At 42.0% G+C, this 22,971-nt stretch overlaps 2 protein-coding genes across 6 annotated transcripts in view; one reads left to right on the top strand and one right to left on the bottom strand.

Moving 5' to 3' along the window:
- rnf111 (ring finger protein 111) overlaps positions 1 to 10,854 on the top strand; it is a 37,516-nt gene extending 26,662 nt beyond the window's left edge. For 3 of the 4 annotated variants that reach the window (XM_075461090.1, XM_075461080.1, XM_075461096.1), the window contains exons 7-15: positions 2,504 to 2,750; positions 3,661 to 4,018; positions 4,107 to 4,232; positions 4,412 to 4,529; positions 5,138 to 5,218; positions 7,182 to 7,277; positions 7,557 to 7,643; positions 8,077 to 8,180; positions 9,200 to 10,854. In XM_075461090.1, the coding sequence (XP_075317205.1) occupies positions 2,504 to 2,750; positions 3,661 to 4,018; positions 4,107 to 4,232; positions 4,412 to 4,529; positions 5,138 to 5,218; positions 7,182 to 7,277; positions 7,557 to 7,643; positions 8,077 to 8,180; positions 9,200 to 9,317 (1,335 nt within the window). In that variant the 3' untranslated portion in view covers positions 9,318 to 10,854. The remainder of the gene's footprint in view (positions 1 to 2,503; positions 2,751 to 3,660; positions 4,019 to 4,106; positions 4,233 to 4,411; positions 4,530 to 5,137; positions 5,219 to 7,181; positions 7,278 to 7,556; positions 7,644 to 8,076; positions 8,181 to 9,199) is intronic. The other variant, XM_075461105.1, reaches the window with a different exon arrangement.
- A 1,898-nt stretch (positions 10,855 to 12,752) lies between these two features.
- Positions 12,753 to 22,971, bottom strand: part of myo1ea (myosin IEa) — a 62,995-nt gene continuing 52,776 nt past the window's right edge. Inside the window, exons 20-29 of one of the 2 annotated variants that reach the window (XM_075461057.1) lie at positions 20,522 to 20,636; positions 20,268 to 20,437; positions 20,024 to 20,169; positions 18,483 to 18,629; positions 18,129 to 18,286; positions 17,791 to 17,880; positions 17,498 to 17,705; positions 16,029 to 16,064; positions 14,411 to 14,580; positions 12,753 to 14,304 (exon numbers count right to left, since the gene is read on the bottom strand). In XM_075461057.1, the coding sequence (XP_075317172.1) occupies positions 14,228 to 14,304; positions 14,411 to 14,580; positions 16,029 to 16,064; positions 17,498 to 17,705; positions 17,791 to 17,880; positions 18,129 to 18,286; positions 18,483 to 18,629; positions 20,024 to 20,169; positions 20,268 to 20,437; positions 20,522 to 20,636 (1,317 nt within the window). In that variant the 3' untranslated portion in view covers positions 12,753 to 14,227. The remainder of the gene's footprint in view (positions 14,305 to 14,410; positions 14,581 to 16,028; positions 16,065 to 17,497; positions 17,706 to 17,790; positions 17,881 to 18,128; positions 18,287 to 18,482; positions 18,630 to 20,023; positions 20,170 to 20,267; positions 20,438 to 20,521; positions 20,637 to 22,971) is intronic. The other variant, XM_075461067.1, reaches the window with a different exon arrangement.

Below are 22,971 nucleotides of genomic sequence, written 5' to 3'. Positions count from 1 at the left end.
AACCCTTTAATTTGGAAGAGGTTGAAGAATTCGGACCTAGCTAATGACTTGTTACTTTGATCGTCTAAAATAGCATAAACTTTAATGGCTTTGTCTTGGTGTGCATTGGGGTAGACTCTCTCTAGGCAGATCTTAGAACAAGATCTAGGTTCCTCACCTCTGTCGCAAACTTCTGTGCACCTGGATGTGACTGCTGACTGAGGTGCCACTCCTTCACCCTCCCCGCCATGCTCTAAGGAGGGGTCTCTAATGTCCCATGGAGCAGGTCCAAGGTGTAGTGCAGAGATGTGGCCATCACTCTCACATTCTTTGCACTTCAAGGCCACTTCACAGTTCTTTGCAAAGTGAGCAGTAGAAGAGCAACATCTAAAGCAGATGCTGTTCTCTTTAAGAAAGGCCTTGCGCTCTCCAAGTGGCTTGCTTCGAAAACCTCTGCAGTTTTTTAGAGGATGGGTTTTTTTATGGATGGGACATTGCCTATCGATGTCGCTCGGCTTGCTGCTCAAACTGTCTTGACTGAGAAGCTGAATGTTGGTATGCCACTTCAGTTTTGTGAGCAGACACATGACTTTTGATGTATCCTGACCTCCTTTCCACTCGTTCAGGCTTCGGTGGGTCTGTGGAGAATCTGTGGGAACTGTTTGATGAAACCATGGGGAAGGTTGAGAGTGTGAAGCTAGGGTCGTTTCTTCTGCGTGCTTCTTTACATCTGAAGTCTGTGAAGAAAGCAAATGGAGGAAAAGATACATTGTGCTGCTCTTTGTACAGAGAACCATAAGCTAGCCACCTCTCTTGCAGACCATATGGTAACTTTCCCACGATAGGGTTGACTCCCCTGGCGGTATCCAGGTATGAGAGACCAGGTAAGTAGCCCTCAGACTTAGCAGACTCTAACTCCCTTAATAGGTCTCCCAGTTCTGGAGGCCCTGCATCACTGAGATGTAGCTTGGAGTGCTGTTCGACATAGTCGCGGGTGCGCTGCATGGCGACTTGAAATGAATCGCGGTGACTCGCACTGCCCTCTCTCTCACCTGCCAATGCTGCTGCTTCAAGGACTTCAGCTTCTGCCAAGGCTACAGCTACCTCCTTCTCATGTTTTAAAGTGGATAACTCAGCCATTATGCGTGCCTCTTTGACTTTCACATCTGCAGTTAGACGGGCCTCTTCCACCTTCAACTCAGCGGCTAGACGAGCCTCTGCTAACTTTAATTCAGCTTCGCGTTGAACGAAAGGGGCACTTGCACGTGCGGCTTCAGCTTTAGCACGGGCTCTGGTTGCTGCCCTGCTCGCAGAGGAAGAATTAGATGAGATGGAGGAGATAGAACTCTGTGATTTTGCTTTGGGTGCTGCGTTCTTCTCTGTAACACCATGATTTTTGTCGGGTGTCCAACTTCACTAGCATGTGACATCATAAATTGAGCTTCTCCAATGATGTATGAGAAGAGGAGATATGGAGACTTTTGAGAGAAAGGCGTTGAGCTTGCACAGTACCTTGCTTTCCAAGCTGTCGTGCCTGTTGTGACAACGCTTTTTTACTATTCTGTCCTCAGTGTGTGTGTCTGTACACAAATTGACAGATAGCGAACAAGATCCAAGAGAACTCAGAGGCTGGAGTAAAGTTGAATGGCCTTTACTGTTGTCTTCATTCTCATGAACAATATTTTATGTTGTAAAACTGAAATGATACAAAGATAATTACCAATTACTGGATTGTTACTAAAATAACAATATATTCACAGAAGATGACAATACAAACTGTTAATAACTGTTAATTTAGCAGTAGCAGAATTTACATATAAATAAACCAAACATTTATGTAACAATACACTCCAGGAATCTGTGTAACAACAAGATTAACTGAAAATGTAAACTCAACTCACAAGCGATAATTTTCCAAGGCACAAAAGTAGGAGGAAAGGAGACAATAGCAGGAGCTGCAAGCAGGCCGCATGGCATGTAGACACTAAGCTCTTCCTGATCAGACTCTGCACAGTGTCATGTGACTAAATCTACCTTTTCCAAATAAAAGGGTAAATAAACAAAGTAATGAACTACTCTTAAACGCCAGTAGGGGGAGAAAAGGCAACACAAATACAGGCAAAGTTCACATAGAACATGACAGGTATAATATATATATTTATTTATGTTTGCTTCAAAGTAATTAAATATTATATTAGTCAAGCAAACTTGATTGGAATAACAGCAGACTATTTTACGAAACTCCTACGACAGGTGTGGATCACTCGTAAATTCTGTTCGTACCTGAAAGAAAACGTAAAATACGAAAAGATTGGTGAATTCGCAAATTATCTTAAATCACTCGTACGGACGATTTAAGAACAAATCTGTGCGTACAAATGTTTCTTGCATGAGGCCCATTGTTTTGATTTGGTGTTTACTCTGAATCTGGAGAAACAGGAGGCTTTCATTGTGACATTGAAGTAAAACAGATTTAGAAGTTTAGTCCACATTTTCCTTTTACATTTCTGCTCTCCTCCCACAGCAAACTCTGCCAGTGGACCTGAGCAACAGCGGCATTCGGAGTGGTGGAAACAGCGGGGCTAGTTTCCATGGCAGCACATCAGCCTTTGACCCGTGCTGCCCAGGCTCCACCTCACGGCCTCCTACTTATGTTTCACATGCCACCCCTGGGCCCAGCCAGCCAGCTGTGGTGGACTCATTCAGCTCCTCCTTGGTGGCCCAGCCACAAACACAGCCCCAGCCCTGCAGACATTACATGCATCCATCTTGTGAGTAAACTGCTGTTCAGCAGTACAGGAAACCAGACATTCAGTGATGGTTTAATTCCTCACAGTTTTTGTAAATCAAACTTCTCGGCATCTGGAAGCTCTATGATGATGATGATTCGCCCATTTGTGGTAACACGGGTGAAAATTGTAAGGGTTTCATTCCTAAAACCTGATGCTAATAGTAATTAACTGAGACTAATGGTTAATGTGCCAAGTGCTGAGGGAACTGCACCAGGCAGAGGAAGTTAATTGCTACTCAGAATATTTCAGTATGGAAAGTGAAGTGGTGTGACGAGGCTCCCTGGTGTAGCAAGAATCGGTGGCTGCTGGTGTCTCTGCACGCTTCCCTTTTGTCTGTCACTTCTTCTCATTTCACTGCTGCTCCAAAAGTTGCCAATAGAGTTAACACCAAAAAGTGATCCAACAAAAATAGTAGATTTATGTGTATTAAATGTAGACTCATTATAGTAAAGTTGAATACACAAGCTTGTCTTGATTATGTTTATGTCAACAAACAAAAAAATACACCATCTGTAACTTCATGAGTAATAAAGTAGAAGCTGTACAAAGTAGAAAAAAGGTTCCGTTCAGCCGCATTATGACTGTGTCCTTAGTTCTGTCCCATAAAGCATTTGGACCCACAGTTGCGCATCAACGAGTCGATGTACTGACATGTTTGTTGATTACAACAGACAGGAGCCCTGCTGTTTCTTTTGAATGAAGTTGCACATAAATGAAAAATGGCAACAACGACTTGATGATGTCTGAGGCAACGCTGAAAGGGACTGACAGACCTGTACATTTGTTGGATATTTTCGCAGGAACAAAAATGGGGGCTTTTAGTCTGCCTTGTTTTTTGTTGTTTGTTGTAAAGATGATTTACAGACTTTTCTCTGTCTTTGAATTCCAGATGGCTCTCTAACACGTTCGCTGCATCATCAGCCCTCCTCCGCCTGCCCTCATTCCCACGGGAACCCCCAACTTACACCTCAGCCCCCGCCGCAAGGCGAATTTCTCATTCCCCACACCTTTCATACCTCACTGCCACCCCACCCTTCGGGTCATGCTGTGCCTCCCGCCCCTCCCCCTCCGCTGTCCACCCACCACCTCTCTACTTCAAGTGCCCCACTGGCCCAACACCTTCCTACAGACCACCAGACCCTGTCGCACCATATGCCGGCTCTGGGGCCTTCGGTGCAGAGGCTCCATCAGCACGAGATGCTGCAGAGGATGGAGGTTCAGAGGCGGAGGATGATGCAGCACCCCACGTATGTATTGCATTTGTGAGTCGTAGAACTTGTAGACTTCTCTTTGCAGAACATGTCTTTTTCTTTTTCTTTTCATTTTCTAATGCAGGCGAGCACACGAGCGTCCGCCTCCTCACCCTCACAGAATGCACCCCAACTACGGCCACGGTCACCATATCCATGTGCCACAAACTATGTCTTCCCATCCTCGCCAGCCTGAGCAGAGGACAGCATGGTCAGTATCAGCGGGAATGAGGCTTAGCCGTTGGTTGGTTTTAGTCTTAATTACACTCCAGCTTCATAGCCCATATTATCCATATTTAATGTGACCGCAATTCTCTTTTCTACATGTTATCCACAGTTTTGATAAAGCAAGCATTTATGTAATAATGACTCTTCACTGTTTGTCAACAGGGAGCTTGGCATTGAGACTGGAGTACCTGTGGCACCGTACACTTCAGGGCACCTGCACTCCCACCTGCCCCACTACCACCCTCCCCCGAGACTGCACCACTTCCCCATCCCCTTTATAGTGAGAGAAAGCCTCAGCACACATGCATCAATTAGCATACGTGAGGACGGATAATCTTCATAAGACGTCCGTCTGAGATCAATTGTGTTGCCCTCTTATTTATAACATTAGTGATTTCAAGGATGGTTCTGTGAATCACATGAATAATGCATTAGCAATTAATAGAGCTCATCGAGCATTTCAAGTGCACACTGGACACATAAAGAATCCTTGAGTCACATCCGGCGCATATTTAGCCGGACGTTTTGGGATGTTGGTGTGGAATTCATTAGTTTGGATGATGGATACGTCTGTGACCTTCACTGCATATTTGCCCTGAGCACATTGACAGAAGCCCTTATTATTTGTTTTTTACTTTGAATAGCTGTGTTAAGAATCAGCCGGAGTTTTAGAAGTCCCATCAGCAGATCTTGACCAGGACATTTTCAACAATAGGCTTTTTAAAAAAAAAAAAAAAAAAAAAAAAATGTTTTTAAAGTGGTTAAAGTCTGAGAGGATGTGCACTTTTTTCCTCCTTTGGGGACAGGACGCTGTATTCAAACTGTACTGTAAGTCATTTTTCCAGAGCTGACTAATATTTTGCACATACACTGCTTTCTTCCTCATAGCACACTGGCATTTCTGAAGTGACCTACCCGCACATTAGGTACATCTCATCTAGAATGACTGGCTTTGGAAGAACCTACGAGGTGAGTGCTGCTTCAGTTTGTTCCAAACTCTGTTTTGGAACTGGGTGACATAAATGTGCAACTGCTTCCTTCATCACTCCTGCCACTACCGCCAACTTAACACATTGACTCCCAAGTCACGTAAAACTAAGTTTTTACTGCCCATGCGTTGGCTCCCAAATGGTAAAAATACGTTTTTACGGTTTTTTTATGGATTCTGAATCTATACATTCTAATGCACATTCTGTGTGATTTTTGTAATTATGTGATGAACAGAACTGACATAGATGGCAGTCAAAAACTGGTGTCATCATCTGGACATTTTGATCATTACGCCAATGGCTTTACGTCAACTCAAGAACAATTTTGATAACGCTGCATTGATTGTTGTGCATTTCCGCATTTTGTCCAATCGCACGTGTCGGTTTCCAGAGCGTGGTGGTAAAGTAACATAAACAAACAACAAGAAGGAGAAGAAGACACGCGACAAGTCTAAGGAGGCGGTCTTATGAACATGTAAACTCCTTTGACACAAGGACACGACGCAAATCCTCTGACCCGGATAGTATCTAAAGTGAGACAGGCTGAAAGAGCGCACGTTTCACAAAAGCCCCGATATCTCAGTTTGTTGCTGATTTTGGTGGATACCCGCCTTGGTTTAGCTAAGGATAGCTCGCTAATGGCGGCACCTAGAGACACGCAGTTTTGACCCACAAAGAGTTTAAAGTCTCAGCTTTCAAACGAGCCATAACATGTTTCAGTGGCCCTATCACATAATATGCTGTGACTGTACAAAAAACGTCAAAAAATGGTTTAGAACGCTGGGAGTCTACGACGTAGACAAAGATGTGATCTAGTTTAACATCCTGCAGAGCCAGACAACCGCTGTTCACTTCGAGGGTTTTTTCCACCAAAGATGTTCCAGTGTTGGTTCGGAGACAGTGTACTACCTTGAGCCAGTTCTTTCTTGTTCAGCTGCCAAACCACCAGCTCCAGCCCAAAAAACACTGTTGCTATACAAGCACCAAGTCTTTGCTGGGACAGAGCAAAGAACAGACCAAAAAGACCAGCTGAGCTGTTGAGGGTGTTGAGGGTGCCCATTGAAAAATATAGAGCCAGTGTAGAGTCTAGCCTGCTTAATGTTCACTGACATTTGTGAGCGCTTCTGAACGCGCCACATAGAGCTGCTTTCACAACGGGCGTTTTCAGCTGAATGTGCTCTATTTTGATATGACCAGCTGGCATTTATAGACCCCTCTCGAAAATCGTGTTTATAAATCATGTTTGCAGCACCGTGAGAGCTTTGGAAACGTTGGTCCGCACTGAAGAGAGCAGCATTTACAAAGACCAAACACTAAAGGGAGGAACAAATATGTATGATAAGTGCCGTAATGATGCGGATCTGTGGTGGCTCTGAAAAATCAAACCAGTTCTTAACTGGTTCTCTGTTGGACCAACTTAGAACTGGCTCCACCGCCAGCCCAGAACCAGCACGAGAACCGCTTTGGTCGAAACGGGGTGTTAACTGCACTCTGGCCATCAATAAAAAGCGAGGTCGGTGACCTCAAATTTCCCCCTTTGTGTGCAAGTTGTTTTTTAACAGGAGCAGCCTCTCAGTGAATGTAATGTGATTACACTGGCATGTTTGCTACCTTACTTCAGTCATCTTAGAAGTCAACAGCTTTTCGACAGCAGGCAGCAAAACCAAAATACTGGAGACCAGTTTGTACTCGTTTATTTTCCTTCTCTTGCAGTGTATCCACTCCTGCACAGAACATTGGCTAAATTAAATTACTTATCTTTTTTCTTGTGCTAACTAAGATACTTATTCAGTCAACCACTGGTAGCTTGGACATTATTTAAGGAATATAGCCAACCTTAGGTGATTTTAAAAAGAAAAAAATCTCAAGATCTGCAACAAAAAGCTTTGTCGGTACAGAGTTATGGCATCTCAAATATTTTTTTTCTGCACTGCTGCCAACAGGACCTGCTGCATTTAGAGGAAAGACTGGGGACTGTGAACCGAGGAGCCTCCCAGGGAACCATAGAGAGGTGCACCTACCCACACAAGTACAAAAAAGTAAGAACCGCTCGGAGGGTGCACGTCACTATACTGTTTACTGGATTTTGAGGATGATGTGTGTGGTTGTGCATGTCTGTTACAGTGTATTCTGGGACAGAGTGTGCATTGGTCTTTTGTGCTCATTTCAAACGTCTGATGATTTTCCAACATTTAGAACGCACTGTAGTGTCTTTTACCAGAGGTTGCGGCTGTGAAGATATTGTTGAGGAAAAGGTTTCCGTAGAGGCTTCCAAATGTATCTAAATAAGCAATCTAACACCCTGCCACCCAATACAGAAGGTGTTGGAGAGAGACATTGACCAACAGTTAACCCCTGAAGCTTGGGCATCTATTGGGAAAAATATGCACGCAGCCCCAGAATCGGTGAGAAATAACGAACAAATCAATTTGGAAACATGTCTCTGCTCACATGTACTTTAGATATTAGTGTTATTCTTGGGGGGCCAGGGAATTTGGCAAATAACTTTGATTTGAATGATTTTGTTTAGTGTTGAGGCATCAGATAGAAAGTTTTTTTTTCCCCTTCTGTTTCAGGACAAAATGACCATTCTCTCTGTCCCCAAACTTTAAGTTTGTTTTGTTTGAAATGTTTGTTCTAATGATAGTCACTTCTTTTAGTCTAATGTCAGAGTTTCAAACAAACACAATTCTACATACTTGTAATCGTCAGCATAGTGTTTCAGTTGAGCAGTTTTGATTTGATAGGACCATTAACCATCTGTAATGAGTCTGTGGAGCTGATTGATGCCGCAGCTGCTTGTCAGAAGTCACGTTTTCCAACGTTTCTCACAAACAGAGAAAGCTGCACGGAAAGCAAGAAGAAGACGAGGGGGCCGACGAAGACACAGAGGAAAAATGCACCATCTGTCTGTCGATACTGGAGGAGGGGGAGGACGTCAGGTAAATGTCTCCTCCCTGGTGTTTGGCTCGCTTGTGTTTCAGTTTTGAATTTGGATGAATTGTGCTGTCACGTGGCATCGCTGTAAGTCAGGCAGGTGGGATGGCAGACGCTGTTGTCTCCTTTTGCCACCGTCTCGTCAATTTTTTTTTTTCTGAAGAGAAAAAAAAAAAAACCTACCCAAAAAAAAAAAAAAAACTCTCCAAGGTATTCTAATAATCAGCAGTAAAACCCCAGTGTGCCTTACATTAGCATCCTCATTGAGCTGCTTTTTTGGCTCTCGCTCAGGCTTTTAAAAAGCGTTTCTGCCCTCTGTTGGCATGAAAGTTCATTGTATTTGCATTAAAAACTGTAAGGTTGTCGAGGAAACGCAAAACAGGATTTTAGATATGCAAGGTTTTGTTTTTAATATCTTTGACAAATAGTTTAGATAAATGTCCATCTCCTCCTTTTCCTCACAGTTTCAATCACCAGCGTTTCCCTGACTTCACACCTTATTAGCTTGGAAGGTTAAAAGCTCATCTTACGTTCAAACTGATGAACAAATCTTGACAGGGACAGATGAAGATCAGAGATCCACGTTTAGCAGACAGCAGGGACCCGAAAACTGGATATCACGAAAAGCTCAGATGTTTGTAGACTCCTCAAAGAAATTGTGGATCACGGTGTGTGCCACAATATGCATTTTATGCCATAACGTGTCTTCAGGGTGATCCTTTGCTCAGTGCCTGAGTACAGAGTGGTGCAGAGAAAGCTCAAGCATAACAGCTCATCTCTATACAAGAATTATTAAATGATAATATCTTCTTAATACAGTGACGTCGCAGGCCAAACAAGGCTTTTAACCAAAATATGACAAATCTCACTGATTGAACAATGCGGAAAGTCCCGCCTGTCTTACCAGCCTGATTCACGAGAAGGCGCGTGTTGCCTTCTGCTGTTGCTGTTTGAGGAAATGCGGTGACACGACTTGGTCCTTTAAAAGTTTTGCTTCATCCTCTCCCCTGTGTTCTCCGCCCAGACGCCTGCCATGTATGCACCTCTTCCATCAGCTGTGCGTGGATCAGTGGCTCCTCACCAATAAGAAGTGCCCCATCTGCAGAGTGGACATCGAGGCGCAGCTGTCTGCCGAGAGTTGATGCTGTTTTTTTTCTAACACCCCCTTTTTGTTTGTTCAGAATTTATTTTGAGATCGTATTAATTTTTTCTCTCCAATACTGCAGTCAACCAAAGATGGCATGAATTACCTGCGCAGCTCTACTACAAGAAAATGAAAAAGAAGAAAAAAAAAAAGAATAAATAAGTTAATAAAACATCTGACAAAAAAAAAAGCATTGAGCCTAGAGTGCCAGCTCTCAACTAATACTACAACGGCTAGAATTCTCTCCATTAAGGGTTTAAGATTTTATTGTATTTATAAAGCTTTTATGTAGCTTTTGATTGTTTCCTCAAGTGTCATTTCTTGTTTTGTTTCTCTGCATGTTTCCTTGCAATGCATTTCTTTGCACATATAACGTGGGCCTGGCGCGGCCCGACGAGTTGCAGGTGACGGTAGCTGCTCTAGTAAAGATGCATTTCTGTAAACCTAATGCCTTGCTTTACTAGGATAGAATGTCAACCTCCGTTTTTTTTTTTTAAGGAAAAAAAAAGAAAAAATGAAACATTGCAGGATTCATTTTACCAATCATTGTATTGATTAGTTTATGTTTAGAAGATGTGGATTGTAAGTGAAAGATGTTCGTTCTTTTTTTTTTTCTTCCTTTTTTTTTTTTTTTTTTTTAAAGTAAATCAAGACATTCCTAACTAGGAAAATATGTTAACAGATCAGCTGCTGTATTAGTGCACACCCAGTATTTCTAGTGTGGAAATAAACTCCGTTGTTCACCTCATTCCCAGAATATGCACATGCTTTGCCACGATTACACCACCTCCTGCACCTTCATTTGACTACGACAACCGTTATCATCACCATTCGATGTATTTTTAGAGAGCAAAGAAAAAGAATGTCGCCTCCCTCTATGGACTGTTCTATCAATACTGAGCGATAGTCGGGAACTGCTGTGAATCTTTTCTTCATTTTGTTGGGGTTCCTCCTCTCTGCACACGGGCCTTCGATGCTTAACTGGGTTTCTGTGAGACGATCTCAGGCCTTCATGTGTTTAAGAGATTTCATACGAGCCTGCAAACTGGGATCCACGTTAATTTGATACCGGCATCGGCGTTGACTTTTTATTCTCCTGTGTGTTTGTGTGTGCGTGTTCAGGGGGAAATGCACGGCTTGAGTCGAGATGGATAGTTACTGTTTGTTCTCGCACTTCAGACCATTTCACCCACCCTCCCTTTTTGTCTCTCTGTAGTTGAGCAGCGGCGTCCATTTTTGTGGGCGCTGCGGAAAAAAGTAAAACACTAATGCTGTTGACTAACTCACTCGCATAGACTTGCACAAGAGAGAAAAAGGCAGGAGAAATAGTCGTGAATCTGACAGCACGCTGAGGCCATGTATTTCCACTCTGATGAATATGAGAAAAAGAAAAGTAAGATATTTTGAATTGAGTGTTGAAATGCAGTACTTAAAGCAGGTATCCATGCATTCATTGACTTAAAGGCACCAGGATCATATTCTGTGGGATTTATATTAGTTTTGAAAAATAATATTAATAAACTTGGATAACTCTTGATGGAGTCCTTTGCTTGGTGTCCTCTTTGACTGTTGTTTGAATGCAGATCTTTGATTCTTGCCGCTGTGGCAGCTGATGTTTTCACACTGTGTGATCTCCACCTAAAGATGTCTATTTTTTTTTCTTTTGGGACAAGGAAAATGCGTTCACTGTCACCGTTGCACATTTATTTCACAGAAACCGTAGATATTTTTGGTTACTTTTACCGGCATTTATGATATGTGCATATTTGAAGTTGGTGTATAAAAGCAGTTCTAGCTTTTTTTTTCCCAAAGATGCATCAGTTTTGACGTCCTACTTTCGGGCTCATTAATCCGCGTTTTCCCCTAAAATGACCTGCTTTGAGGGGGTTAGGTCCCAAAGGCTGGTACATAAACATGTTTATGGTAAATAACATTTAAAAAAAAGGGAGATTTGTGCATGAGGAAAAATCTGAATCAGGAGGCAAGCATTAGGGATGATCCTGTTTTTTAAATCACCTCAGTCTTTTGTTTTAATGGCTAAGAAAGATGCTGCCTCCTGGGAATATTTTTGAGAACCCATAAAAATATGAAATTACCAGGAAATAGTCCTCTTGGATGATACTTCCCAAAGAGCTTTACTGTTTAGTCAGATAATCACAAGAGCGAAGGTGATGTTTCTAACCCGTCGTTGTGGATGAAGTGGGTAAAACATACAATGTGGTCACAGCACGGGTGGATGTTGATGAAGAAGGAAGTGGTGAGTGATACAGAAAACCACAAAGATTTTCACTGAAGCTGTGGCTATTAACACTTCAGTGAAGGAGACCAAATGAAGTCAATTTTCTCGGTTGTAATAAAGACTGACAGTAACAGTGTTCAAGAGACAACTATAGCGGACAGAAAAGCACAGGCGTAACTCCCAACAGTTGAGGGAAAAAGTCAGGTGCAGTTCTTATTGCAGCCACAAGATGGACATAAAGCACCAAGAGAAATGGTTTGTTCGGCACCAAAGTGGTAATGAAGGTTATCTGTGAAGGGGAAGTGTTTGTTGTTTTCATTAGATCCACTATCCAAATAAAATAATGCCCACAGGTTGTTCTTCTCAGTCAGATAAAGTAGCTTGTGAGCTAAACCAAAATGCCAAGTTACTAGCAGCACCCACTGATCACACACATACACACAGAGTGGTTAGGTTTAGGCGACAACTACATTAAACTGATACTGATTGAAAGGATCTGAGCAGCATCGGGTCTGTGTAGAGAGTAGATGTTAAGATTTGCCATAGTAGCCTGACCTAAATTGTATTCATTTTTTGGTATAAAGTGTCCTAAACAACCTCGATCAAATATATTTACAACAAGGCAGGCACAGATACTGCATATCTGCTTTTTTGGCATTGGTTGGTTGATATTCGGGTTGTTGGTTGGAATCAGCCTATCGGCAAAAAAGGATGAGCTTAAGTGACGGCTGAGCCTGATATCTCTAAGACTTTTCCCCTCAATGAGTCAGTTTTGTTGCGCACAAAAACGTTTCACTGGGTCGTGTAAGCACTTGGGAGTCATTGAGCTGCCGTCGGTATACCAGACTGTATGTTTTTTTTTACATTTATACAAATTAATTTGTACTCATTCAAAACTAGTGCAACCTGAAATGCTTTTAAACGGTGCAGTTATTTTTTATAATGCATACTTCACTATTTCCCCAACATTTAAGAGAAAATAAATTCTAAAAACAATCGGCATCAACTGAAGACCAACAGCCAAATTGTTATTTTTAAAATTGGTGTCAGAATCTTTGCGTCCCCATTTCCTACCCGAGTAAACATGGCTTGTGGTCTCACTTGCTTGTTCCTTGATACAGTGCGATGTTAATTTGGTGAATATAAGCGGAAACGTTTAAATGTGCTCTCTGATGATAAAACAGAACAAAGCAGTTACAGATGCAGTATTACATGCTTTATTAAAAGACTCTTCTATGGATGTGTATTGCACAAGGATGTGTGGAGCCATCCAAGACCAAACTATATTCAATGATGCAGTTCAGTGACAGAAGTCCCAGCAAGGTTTTTTTTTTTGTACTAACTATAGCATAATGTGGTTATGTGATTTAAAAAAAAAAAAAAACAAGGAATGTGTAAGTACTGCAACAGCAGTGCAAAAGATGTGCAGCAACAGTGGAGCAGAAGCAAAAGGGATTTTTTTTGTGGTGCTCGAAAAAAAGAAAAAAAAAAATCTTTCACCAAACATAACTTTTGTACTTAAATCCATCCACCCTGGTTTGTGACAGCCGTTACTGTAATGTAGGTGCAGTTGAAATGAAAAGTGAACATGAAAAGCAGAAGAGAAAAAAAGCATACTTGGATATTTCAGATAAAATGCAACAAAAAAAAAAGAAAAATAATAATTAATTTAAATTTGACCCAAAACAGACGTACTCCTACGTATGAACACATATACAGAATCAGATAGACCCAAAAAATGCCTGTTTGTTATCATTTCATGTAAACAAATTATTCTCCTCACTAACTAGGCTTATTGCTAGCATGGCAATCTGTCCTCCATAGACTTGACTTACTGGCTGTGGCAAGAAGGCGTTAAGGTGTCTGTGTCCAAGGTAGTACCTGTACCAATAAAGTGCTAATACACCACAGACAGCACGCTCAGGTTACAGAATACGCGGCTTCTACTGCTCGTCTACAAGATACTGGTATGAACGAAATATAAAATAAAAATAAAGGAGTTTTTCCAAGTGATTCACCACTTTACTTGCAATGCCCTCTGACTGTTTCCAGGACAGACTCGGAAAAATGTACATTGCTTTGGCATTTAAAAATCATATTGTTTTTTTTATGTTTGTTTTTTTTTTAAATCACAGTGTTGTGATTCAGTGACAGTCTGTTCCTGGAGTTGAAGTTTTGCATCAAAATAAATATTCCTTGTAAAACAGTCACTTCAGTTTTGACACTGAGACGACCATGTTTCCTTCAACAATCAAACCTTCATCTAAAAGCAACATAATTGAGAATAAAAATCACAGCCTGGTCCCAAAGATTTAGCAGATTTCATTCCAACGCTTCAAAAATGTTTGAGCTCAAATCCTCAGCGAGATAATAATGACAGTAAGAAAACAGGAAGCTATAAATACAATAAATAGTTTTGTTCAGTACTCAAAGGGACTGTGGAGGAAAACAGACCCTGGGGTCAAACAGTCTTCTTGTCTTCAGAGAACAGCCTCATTTCAGGCGGTCTTATTGTCTGGTGGCGTAACCGACAGCTACATTCGTTATTATAAGGCAGTAGTGGAGGAAGTGTCTCACAGTGCTTCTCTCTGTAGGCTCCGCCCCATTCTCTGAGAAGGACAGCAGGGACGCCGCAGGCTTGTGGCCCTTTCGCTGCAAACTGGCAGCTTCTAGATCTTGGTGACGTAGTTGTTGGGGAAAAGTCCCTGCTTTCCACGAAGTCGTCCTGTCCACCACCCAGATGCATCTGGTCAACAAATACGACTCCCATCAGTAAACCACAAAAAAGGATAACAATTTTTTTTTTTTTTCTTTTAAACAAGCCTTCAGGTGCCGTCTTTTCACGCACTTACCCTCTTTGATTATGTCGATAATGTCATTGGCGTTGAAGCTGAGCTCGTCTGTGTCCTGAGCATCGTAGGCGTACAGAGCTTTGCACTGGGGCACCTGGGGTTTGGGTTTGGGTGCAGGCTTGGGTCGCCCCCCTCCTGGTGGAGGCCTCTTGGCTGAAGGTCTGTGGGCCCTGAGGTATCATGAGACATAAAGAGAAACCACACAAGTGTCAGGATGAGCTGCCTGCAGGAGGACACTGACTGAAAGATTGAGAGTACAGCTGCATGCAAATGTTTGAGCGACCTGGGTCAGAATTTACGTTACTGTGAGGAGCTCAGCAGGTAAAGGGTGGGGTCATTCACAAAGGGCAAAAAAGTTGAAGATGAGGCATTTATTCTAAATCTAAAGCCAGGTCTTTTTTTTGTTTTGTTAAATCTCTGAGCTTATACTGCTTCACAATACCAACACTGGAAAAGAGCAGAAAGCAAAAGTTTGAGCAACCTGCAGTCAGTATTTAGTAACAGTCCCTTTGCCAAGCATCACAGCTTATAAATGCTTTAAAAGAATAACAAATAAAAAAAATCAGTTGAGTCTTTCAGTTCTTGGTTAGTGAATTTTCATCCATTTTTCCATTTTCCCTTAGTTTTGGTGGCAATCAGATCCCAGCACGATTGGATTCATGATTAAACCTGCAGCTTGCACCTCTTGAGGTAGTCCATTGTGGATTTTGAGGTATGTTAAGAAACTTTGTCCCTTCTCTAGAGGCCATTCTCTTCTTATTTTGAACCTTTTTTTAGTGATGGTATGATGGTTGCCTGTAGAAATTACGACCCAAATTTTGCACGACTCTGTACAAGTGCATCCATAATCACCATCTTGCTACAGCACATGAACATACGATCCAACCTTACAACTCTAATTTCCTATTGAGTTTTTTTCTTGTCGTGTAGTTTAGATGTAAATGTAAGTGGTTTTTCATTTTTTCAGACAGTGCCCAAAGGCTGACGCAGATGCATTTATGCATCAATCTGTTCACAAGTCATCCACTAGATGGTGATCTTGTACATGCTCTTGCTTTGCCTTGCAAAGAAGAACTGAAACTTAACAGAATTTAAAGTGGAGCAGAAAGTATTGATCCAGAGTCAGTCTTTTAAATGAGTCCCTAACCTCATTACAAATGTATGAAATGGAACTACTCAACCAGATGAGGTTCAGATACTTCAGAATAGCTGATGGCATGAGCTTCGTGTAAGCTATGTAGTTAGTTTGTGTGTGCAGTGTATATAATAAAAAAATGCATTTACTGACTGAGCATGTATACTACTGTATGTGACATCTGTTTAGCTGAAAACAGTGTTCGACTTAAAATGAACTCAGTGGAAAATGCGCACAGGAGGGCTTCTTTCGCTACGGGGACACTTTCATAACAGAAAGAAAGATCCATCACACTGAGAGGGAACTGGAAAAAGAAAATCCCATTCGATATCCAGGAAACTAAGCAGCAAAAAAATAGTAGCCCACTATGGTCGGGAATTTGGACTAAAGATGTACAAGAGAGGAAGCATCAGTGTGTCCTGCTGCTGAAAGCTTTTCTAGTCCTCAACCACCACCCAAAGCACTGCAAACACTCCAACTCACATTCCTCCATTTGAAGCTGTCGGTCTGTCTCCAGAACTACAAAAGAATAAATTAGCCAAATTATGTCAAATTACAGAAACACAAGCATCAGTATTAGTGTGTGGATGTGGTGGCCTTTTCATTACAAGTTTCTAACTGCATGTAAAGTGAAAGAATGATCACTGAATGGAATTAGGCTGCATGTCTAAAACTATTATTCCTCTATAAAGAGCAGACAGAATTATGAAAATACTACATCCAAAAGGAATTGTTGGGTCCTAATAGGTTAAAGGGCATCAACTGCATTTGTTATCCATTAATCGATTGATGATTTGATAGTTGAGCTATACCTTTAAATGCATAAAGACACAGAAAAGCAGGTCTGGCAAAGTGCTTTCAGTACCAATTGAAAAAGGAAAAAAATGCCCTTCTGTCGTCATCTTTAGCCATCTTGAGAGCAGGTGATTTCAAAATGTCAACTTGGCCTTTCGTCTGTCACGCATGCCCTTTTCATTTTCTGTGTCCAGTGTGACTCTGGGAGATTTTCATTTCGCAGCTGCAGTTTTGACAAGAAAAGAGAGCTAAAGCTGCCAAATCAACTACCCAGGTCAGGAAAAAAACTAAAAACTCTTTCTTGTGTGAGAGAGATTGAGGCCACGATATAGTGGGTGCCAAAAAAGCTGCACCAACATGAGCTGATAAGTACAAGTATCTCCACTCAACCTCACTTAAAGGAGAACTGCAGTATTTTCAACATTAAGCCTCTTTTCTGAGTCGTCTGCAATGTTTTGGAACCCCCCTCACCGCTTTTTTGATGTTTACTGCTGTCTCCGGTATTTGCCTAATTTTGATTCTTCTCAACCTGCTTCAGAACGGCAAGTCATATGCATGTCCTAAAAGGTCCGTAAAAGCACCATAAACGTCCGTTTTCAAAATCATCAACTCACCGGAGTGGTTACTGGTGTGCACTGGTAATCCATATCAAATTTCGTTGCGAAAAGTTGCTTCTGTCGTGTTTTATTTGACATTTTGTACTGGATGTTCGTTGATATTACTCCGCCACCGCTAAGAAAATAGTGCGAGCATGAATGAGCTGCCAAATAAAACACGACAGAAGCAACTTTTCGCAACGAAATTTGATATGGATTACCAGTGCACACCAGTAACCACTCTGGTGAGTTGATGATTTTGAAAACGGACGTTTATGGTGCTTTTACGGACCTTTTTGGACATGCACCGTACTTGCCATTCTGAAGCAGGTTGAGAAGAATCAAAATTAGGCAAATACCGGAGACAGCAGTAAACATCAAAAAAGCGGTGGGGGGGTTCTAAAACATTGCAGACGACTGAGGCTTAATGTTGAAAATACCGCAGTTCTCCTTTAACACTCGCGGAATTCATTTTTTTCCTCAGACTTTCTGTGTGTGTGCTGCTGTGCCCATCCCCACCTGCACTGAGAGGCTTTTTGTCAGTTTGTGCCAGTGTCTCACCCTGCAGCTCCTTGATCGGGAACCCTCAGACATTCCATGTCTGGCTGCCGCCGGCTGCCGCCTCCTCGCTCCTTCAGCTGGTTGATGTTGCTGGGCAGGAAGGGGCGTGTTGAATTGCTCGAGGAGGGATGCCTCTGGCTGTGATGCTGTGAATTCCTCTGATTGGCGACGTGGTTGGTGTTTTTCAAGCCACCGTTCTGGTGAGCAACTGCAGAGAGAAAAGATATGACTATGTGTTGCAGACGGGCCCCGTGGACAGAAGACGAGCTGCTCAGATAGTGTGAGTTGTGCACCTGGAGGCCCCGGTGCTGCTCGCGATGGGATGTTCTGGTGGGTTCTGGACACGTTGGAGCGGCCCTGAGTGAAGCTCTTCCGGGTTGGACCTGAGATTATTTTAGGAAAACATCATTTAAATACAAACATGAAATGGGAAAGCATGAAAGCTTGAAAAAGCTCTTGTTAAATTACATTTTAGAATTGATTCCTCTCTGATTCCCGACTAAATTTTGTTTTATTGAAGCTTCAGCTTGTATAAACTACAGACTTATTTGGGCTTATATTTCTTAACCTTAGTCAACTGTACGAGCAGGTCACTGCTATGGGTCTGTGTTGCGGGTCCGTTAATACTCACGTGTATTCTTGGGGAGGCCGGGGCCGATGCTGACCTGCAGAGATTTGCTGGAAGGCTTCAGCACAGGCGCGTCTCCCTGACCCTGCACAAACACCACCTGCCTGGAGCCACCCCCACTCAGGAAGCCCCAGTTCTCCTTCTTCAACTTCATCTCCAGTCTAAAAATGACAAGAAGGTCTTTGCTGTTGGTGTATCCTCTTCAGAATTATTAGGACTTTAATTTGAGACAAAACCTGCTCAAAAAGTGTTTTGGTGTCAGACTATTTAAGCTTTCATTCAGTTCTTTTTTTTTTTTTTTTACCATTGTTACAGATCTGGTCTAGTTTGTGAACTGAGCTCTGTGTGTTTACTCACGTGTTACCAAACTTGAGTGGTAGCTTCCTCTGAGTTTTCTCCTCAAACCTTCGGGCCAGCAAGCTGATGAACTCCGTCTTAAAGACGCACTCCAGCAGGCTGTCATACTCCTGCTCATGCAATATCATGAAGTCATCCTGCAATGCGCTGAAACAATGAACAAAGCACTGAGTGAGGCTTTTTTTTCTCTAACGCAACACTTTAAAGCCATGACAGCAGATGTGATCAGAAACAAATCTTCACAAAGAGAATGGTCATTCCTGCAATTGTTTTGTTCTGCTTCCTCCGGTGCTTTCATGGAAACTAAGATGGGGAGTCAGCTTTCACATTTGCATCAAGAGCCTCACAAAGCAGCTCTCATTTGAGGAGGGAAGACAGCTTGTGGCCGTAACTCACACAAGGATACTTTGTTCCTCCTAGCGAGGTGGAGTTTTTCTCTGATGAGCTTTTTACAACTCCTGCCTTTGCTCATTGCACCACCTGGTCCGTATTACCCCACTGACTCAAAAGCCACATGTTCGCACTGACTCCTCTTCCTCGGAAAGAGGTTTCACAGAGTTCTCATCAACAACAAAGGGACCACAAGCCTTTCAGTTGTTTTTATTTTGCCGTTTTCCTTGCAATAAACAAATCCGCATTCTTTTGTAAAAATGTTTTGGACTGTGTATCGGCCACAACCTGCTTTCAATCAGATGTGCACACACAAACATGAATGGGTGGCTTTAACACACGACACATGTTTTCAGAGTCCCCTGTGAGTATTTTACAGAAACATGGGAACTTGTGGGACTGGAAATCCAGACTGTGGCTTTGAAAGGAGATTCACGACTTCCTGCTGTGCAGCGTTTACAGATTGTATGTTGGGCTATAGAATCAGCAAAATCCATTGTTTTAGAAAAAAAACTCATCACGCACTGCTGTCTGCCGCCATTCCCACAAATGCATGATGTAGAGTGTCAGCTTTTGAGCAGGGGGAGGTTTGGATGCTGCAGCTGGACCCTGTTGTGTCTTGATCTTTGGAATACAAGATCACCTGAGTTTTGTGATGGTGTAAAACATAGATATATGCACATGGGTCCTGTCCCTTAGGCGTCATCTTGCTCGACAGTTCTGACTCTAGGTTGTATCCCCTCACTTTGTAAATGCCAGATCTTTGTGATGCATTCATATTTTCCAAAGATGTATTTTCATTTTCAAGTGAACGTCTAGATATGACAGGTCACACATAATCAATAACTGCAGTAAGATGGCAATTACAACAATCTACAATATCCAGATTTGTTTGTTTTTTTTCCCCCCAAAATCTATGAAATAATAGTTAGAGGTATTAATAGGTGTAGATTTCAGATTTTTTTTCAAACTTGTCATTCCCTCTAATGACAAAAATTTATTTCCCAACATCATCATAAATACAAGTCTACAAGCTGAAAGCTGAAAAAGATCTGTGTGTTGTCAAAGACAAATAATATTTTTTCTTTGGGAAAACAGTGGACCTGTTTGCCATAGAGCTGAGGGAGCCGAGCACTTTGAGGTCAATGTACCTGAGCGACACTGCCAGGATCTTCTCCACATCAATCCGCCTCTTTAGAACCTCAGTCACTTGACCTTTCTCTGGTCCCTCTTTCATCTTTTCTCTTCCAATCAGGTACACGGATTTAGGTGTCAGGATCAGGTCTCTCTTAATTCCCTGAACATGAACGAAAAAAAACAAAAAACAGCAAAAACGTGATGTTTCTCTGTCTGTTGTTGAGGGAAAATAAAAGAAAAAGAATGAGGAAAACAAACCTTGAACCGGCGATCGAATTTTGTAACTTTGTCTGCAAAGTCAATCTTTTCTCTCTTGCCCAGAAATTTTCGAAGCTCAGGTCTGTCCTCCATACCAATGTAGTCACCTACAAAGTTTCTGTTGAGGCTGTGTCGCCGTCGCTCTTTTCGGTTTAACAGCAGATCAGAGGCTAAGTAAAAACCCAGAGGAAGCGAGTGAGATATGAAGACAGACACGGATGGATAATAAAGTGGGAAGCGGCCATCTCACTCACCTTCTTCCCTCATCTGAACATACTTCTTGCGGGCCACATACTTCCTCCAGGCTTTCTGGATGGTCCTAGCATAGCCATCAAACTTGCGTTCCCTCGTCTCTTCCAGCAGAAACAGCTATGAGGAAAAACAGAGTCTCAGCACTGCAAACCTCACCGTATAAACTCATACCTAAACACACTGAATGAAAGGAAGAACTGTAGAACACGCTGGAGTAAAGTTGAACACACAGGGCCAATTGTCTGCTATCAACGTCAGAGTTCATTTTGATTGCTTCTTACTGTGGGGATAAAAGGTTTTCCTGTTAACTACTGAGAAATCTGAGTTATCTAACAGAACGAACAGCAGTTTGCTTGGACTGTTGCAATCAAACTGTTCAGAAATTAGTCAATAAAGTTGCGCAGGTTGCTGCCCTGAATAGCTTTTAAAAAAAACAAAAAGGTTCAGTGTGCGCAGGAATACAGTGAATATGATGTTCCTTTTTATTCTGCTGGGGCCTGTATAATTGGGGCAAAAAAGCTGAAAAGAATAAAGACAAATAGTTAAATGAATGGAGGATACATTTTTTTCTTAAAAGTCTTGACACAGTTCGGTGCGCCTACATGAACATTAGCAGCTTTTTTGATGGAAACTATCATTCTCCAATGAGGCTCCGGCACTCAAACTCAGACAGTATCAAGTGAGCATCCAAAGTTACCACCACTTTACAATGAGATTTGCACATTTATGCTGCTGTCCATCTCACTGACTGCCTGTAAAAGATGAACGTGGAAAACATTATGTCATCCATTAGTTTGTGGGCTCAGTTTTCAATCCTTGAGTTCGGCCTTTTAACTGTCACTATCTTGTTAAAAAAATGTTTTTTTTTTTATCTAGACATTAAGGACAAGTGGTTGATCTGACCCAAGGACTCTAGGATGTCCCTCAACTTGTTAATCTGTAGCTTCACCTTAAAGTTTACCCTGCTTTATTATCTATTTCACTCCAAATTTAGATGGATCTGTGGTTAAATCCCCAGAAAGATATTGAACCAACATTCCTCCTCAATTTCCTTTGCTGTGACTTTTGCTGTCTTTTTATGGACAATAAGTGTCCTACACGGAAAAAAAAGCTGTATAAATGAATGCATGAATGGGTGAACGTGGCTTTCACTGTAAAAGTGCTAAATAACATTCTATAGAGAGTCTATTTATACCTTCAGAGAGAAAAAAAGTTTCAAGCTCCGCAAAATGTTATCAATCCGTAATTATGACGACAGTCGTGGGGGATCCAGGTGTAGTTTTGTGCCCACCTTGTTCAAGAACCTCTGGCCTATACTGTTTCTATAGAATCAATAAGCTCATCAGCACATCATGCGCCAACAGACCACCAGACTTCACAAAAGTCTATCATTTCCTGCTGGACCCCCTTACACGCAATCACACTCTCTGCCCGCTCCCTGCCTGCCAGACTAAACATCCTGTCCAGTGCCGTAACAGGCCTGGCATTGACGAGGCCGGCCACAGGCCGCGGTGTGACGCAAGACACCACAAACAAGCCCAAAACACAACACAACCGATGAAACTTCAACCAAAAACACTGCAAGCAAATAAATGCAATGAGTCACGGGCTGCAAGTGTGACGCCACATAATCGCCAAGGTTGGGGTTTTGTTTTTTTTTGGACTAAATAATGAAGATTTACTTTGTGATCTTCAGTCAAGCCCTTCGATCAAACATTTAAAAGCGCGACACAAATGTTTAAACAAAAGTTAATAACGCTTTAAAATGAATCAGATGAAACTGTAGCTCCTCCTAATAACACTCAAGCAGAGGCTGTGTAGGTAACGAAGGACAAAGCATGTAAACCGGTATAAATAACACAAAACGGTACTCATAGGAAATATTCAGAAAGTACAATAATTAATACTTTTAAAGGGGTCTTTATATGAGCTTAGAAATGCAATATTGTGTGTCGTAGAGATTTGCACACTGCTTCTGAATAACAGTTTTGTTGTTAAAAGTATGTTACTCGTTATTTTTCCGATATTCTATTTCTTAAAAACTTTGTTGAAGCGCAAAGCACTGCCAGAATAGTTACATGATAACAAGAACTTAATTAGGTTGTTTGAACGGTATATGACACTTCTTTGGACCGATTCACATTCAAATGACAACTCTCTGTTTAGCCTTTCTCGGTCCAGAAAGACGTCTGGCAGACAGTAAGCCAGAAAATCCATCATCGCTTTAGGAGAGAAACTCCTCCAACATCTGGCGGGGCGTCAAACAAACCTCACTTATTAGATCCAACAGAAAAACGCTTCAGTCATACAACTAATTGGCCGGTGTCAGTGTCTTATCAGACAGAGGCTTGTTTTGAGAAGCCTGGCAGCTCATTTCAGCGGTCTGGCCTGTGTGATATTTGTATTTCATTTACACACCTCAATGACTGACTCTTGGTTGGCAGCGTGGGGG

Source organism: Odontesthes bonariensis, chromosome 1 (assembly GCF_027942865.1).
Source record: "Odontesthes bonariensis isolate fOdoBon6 chromosome 1, fOdoBon6.hap1, whole genome shotgun sequence".
NCBI lineage: Eukaryota > Metazoa > Chordata > Actinopteri > Atheriniformes > Atherinopsidae > Odontesthes > Odontesthes bonariensis.
Note: the sequence above shows the minus strand (reverse complement) of the source record. Positions and strands in the feature narration are given on the sequence as shown.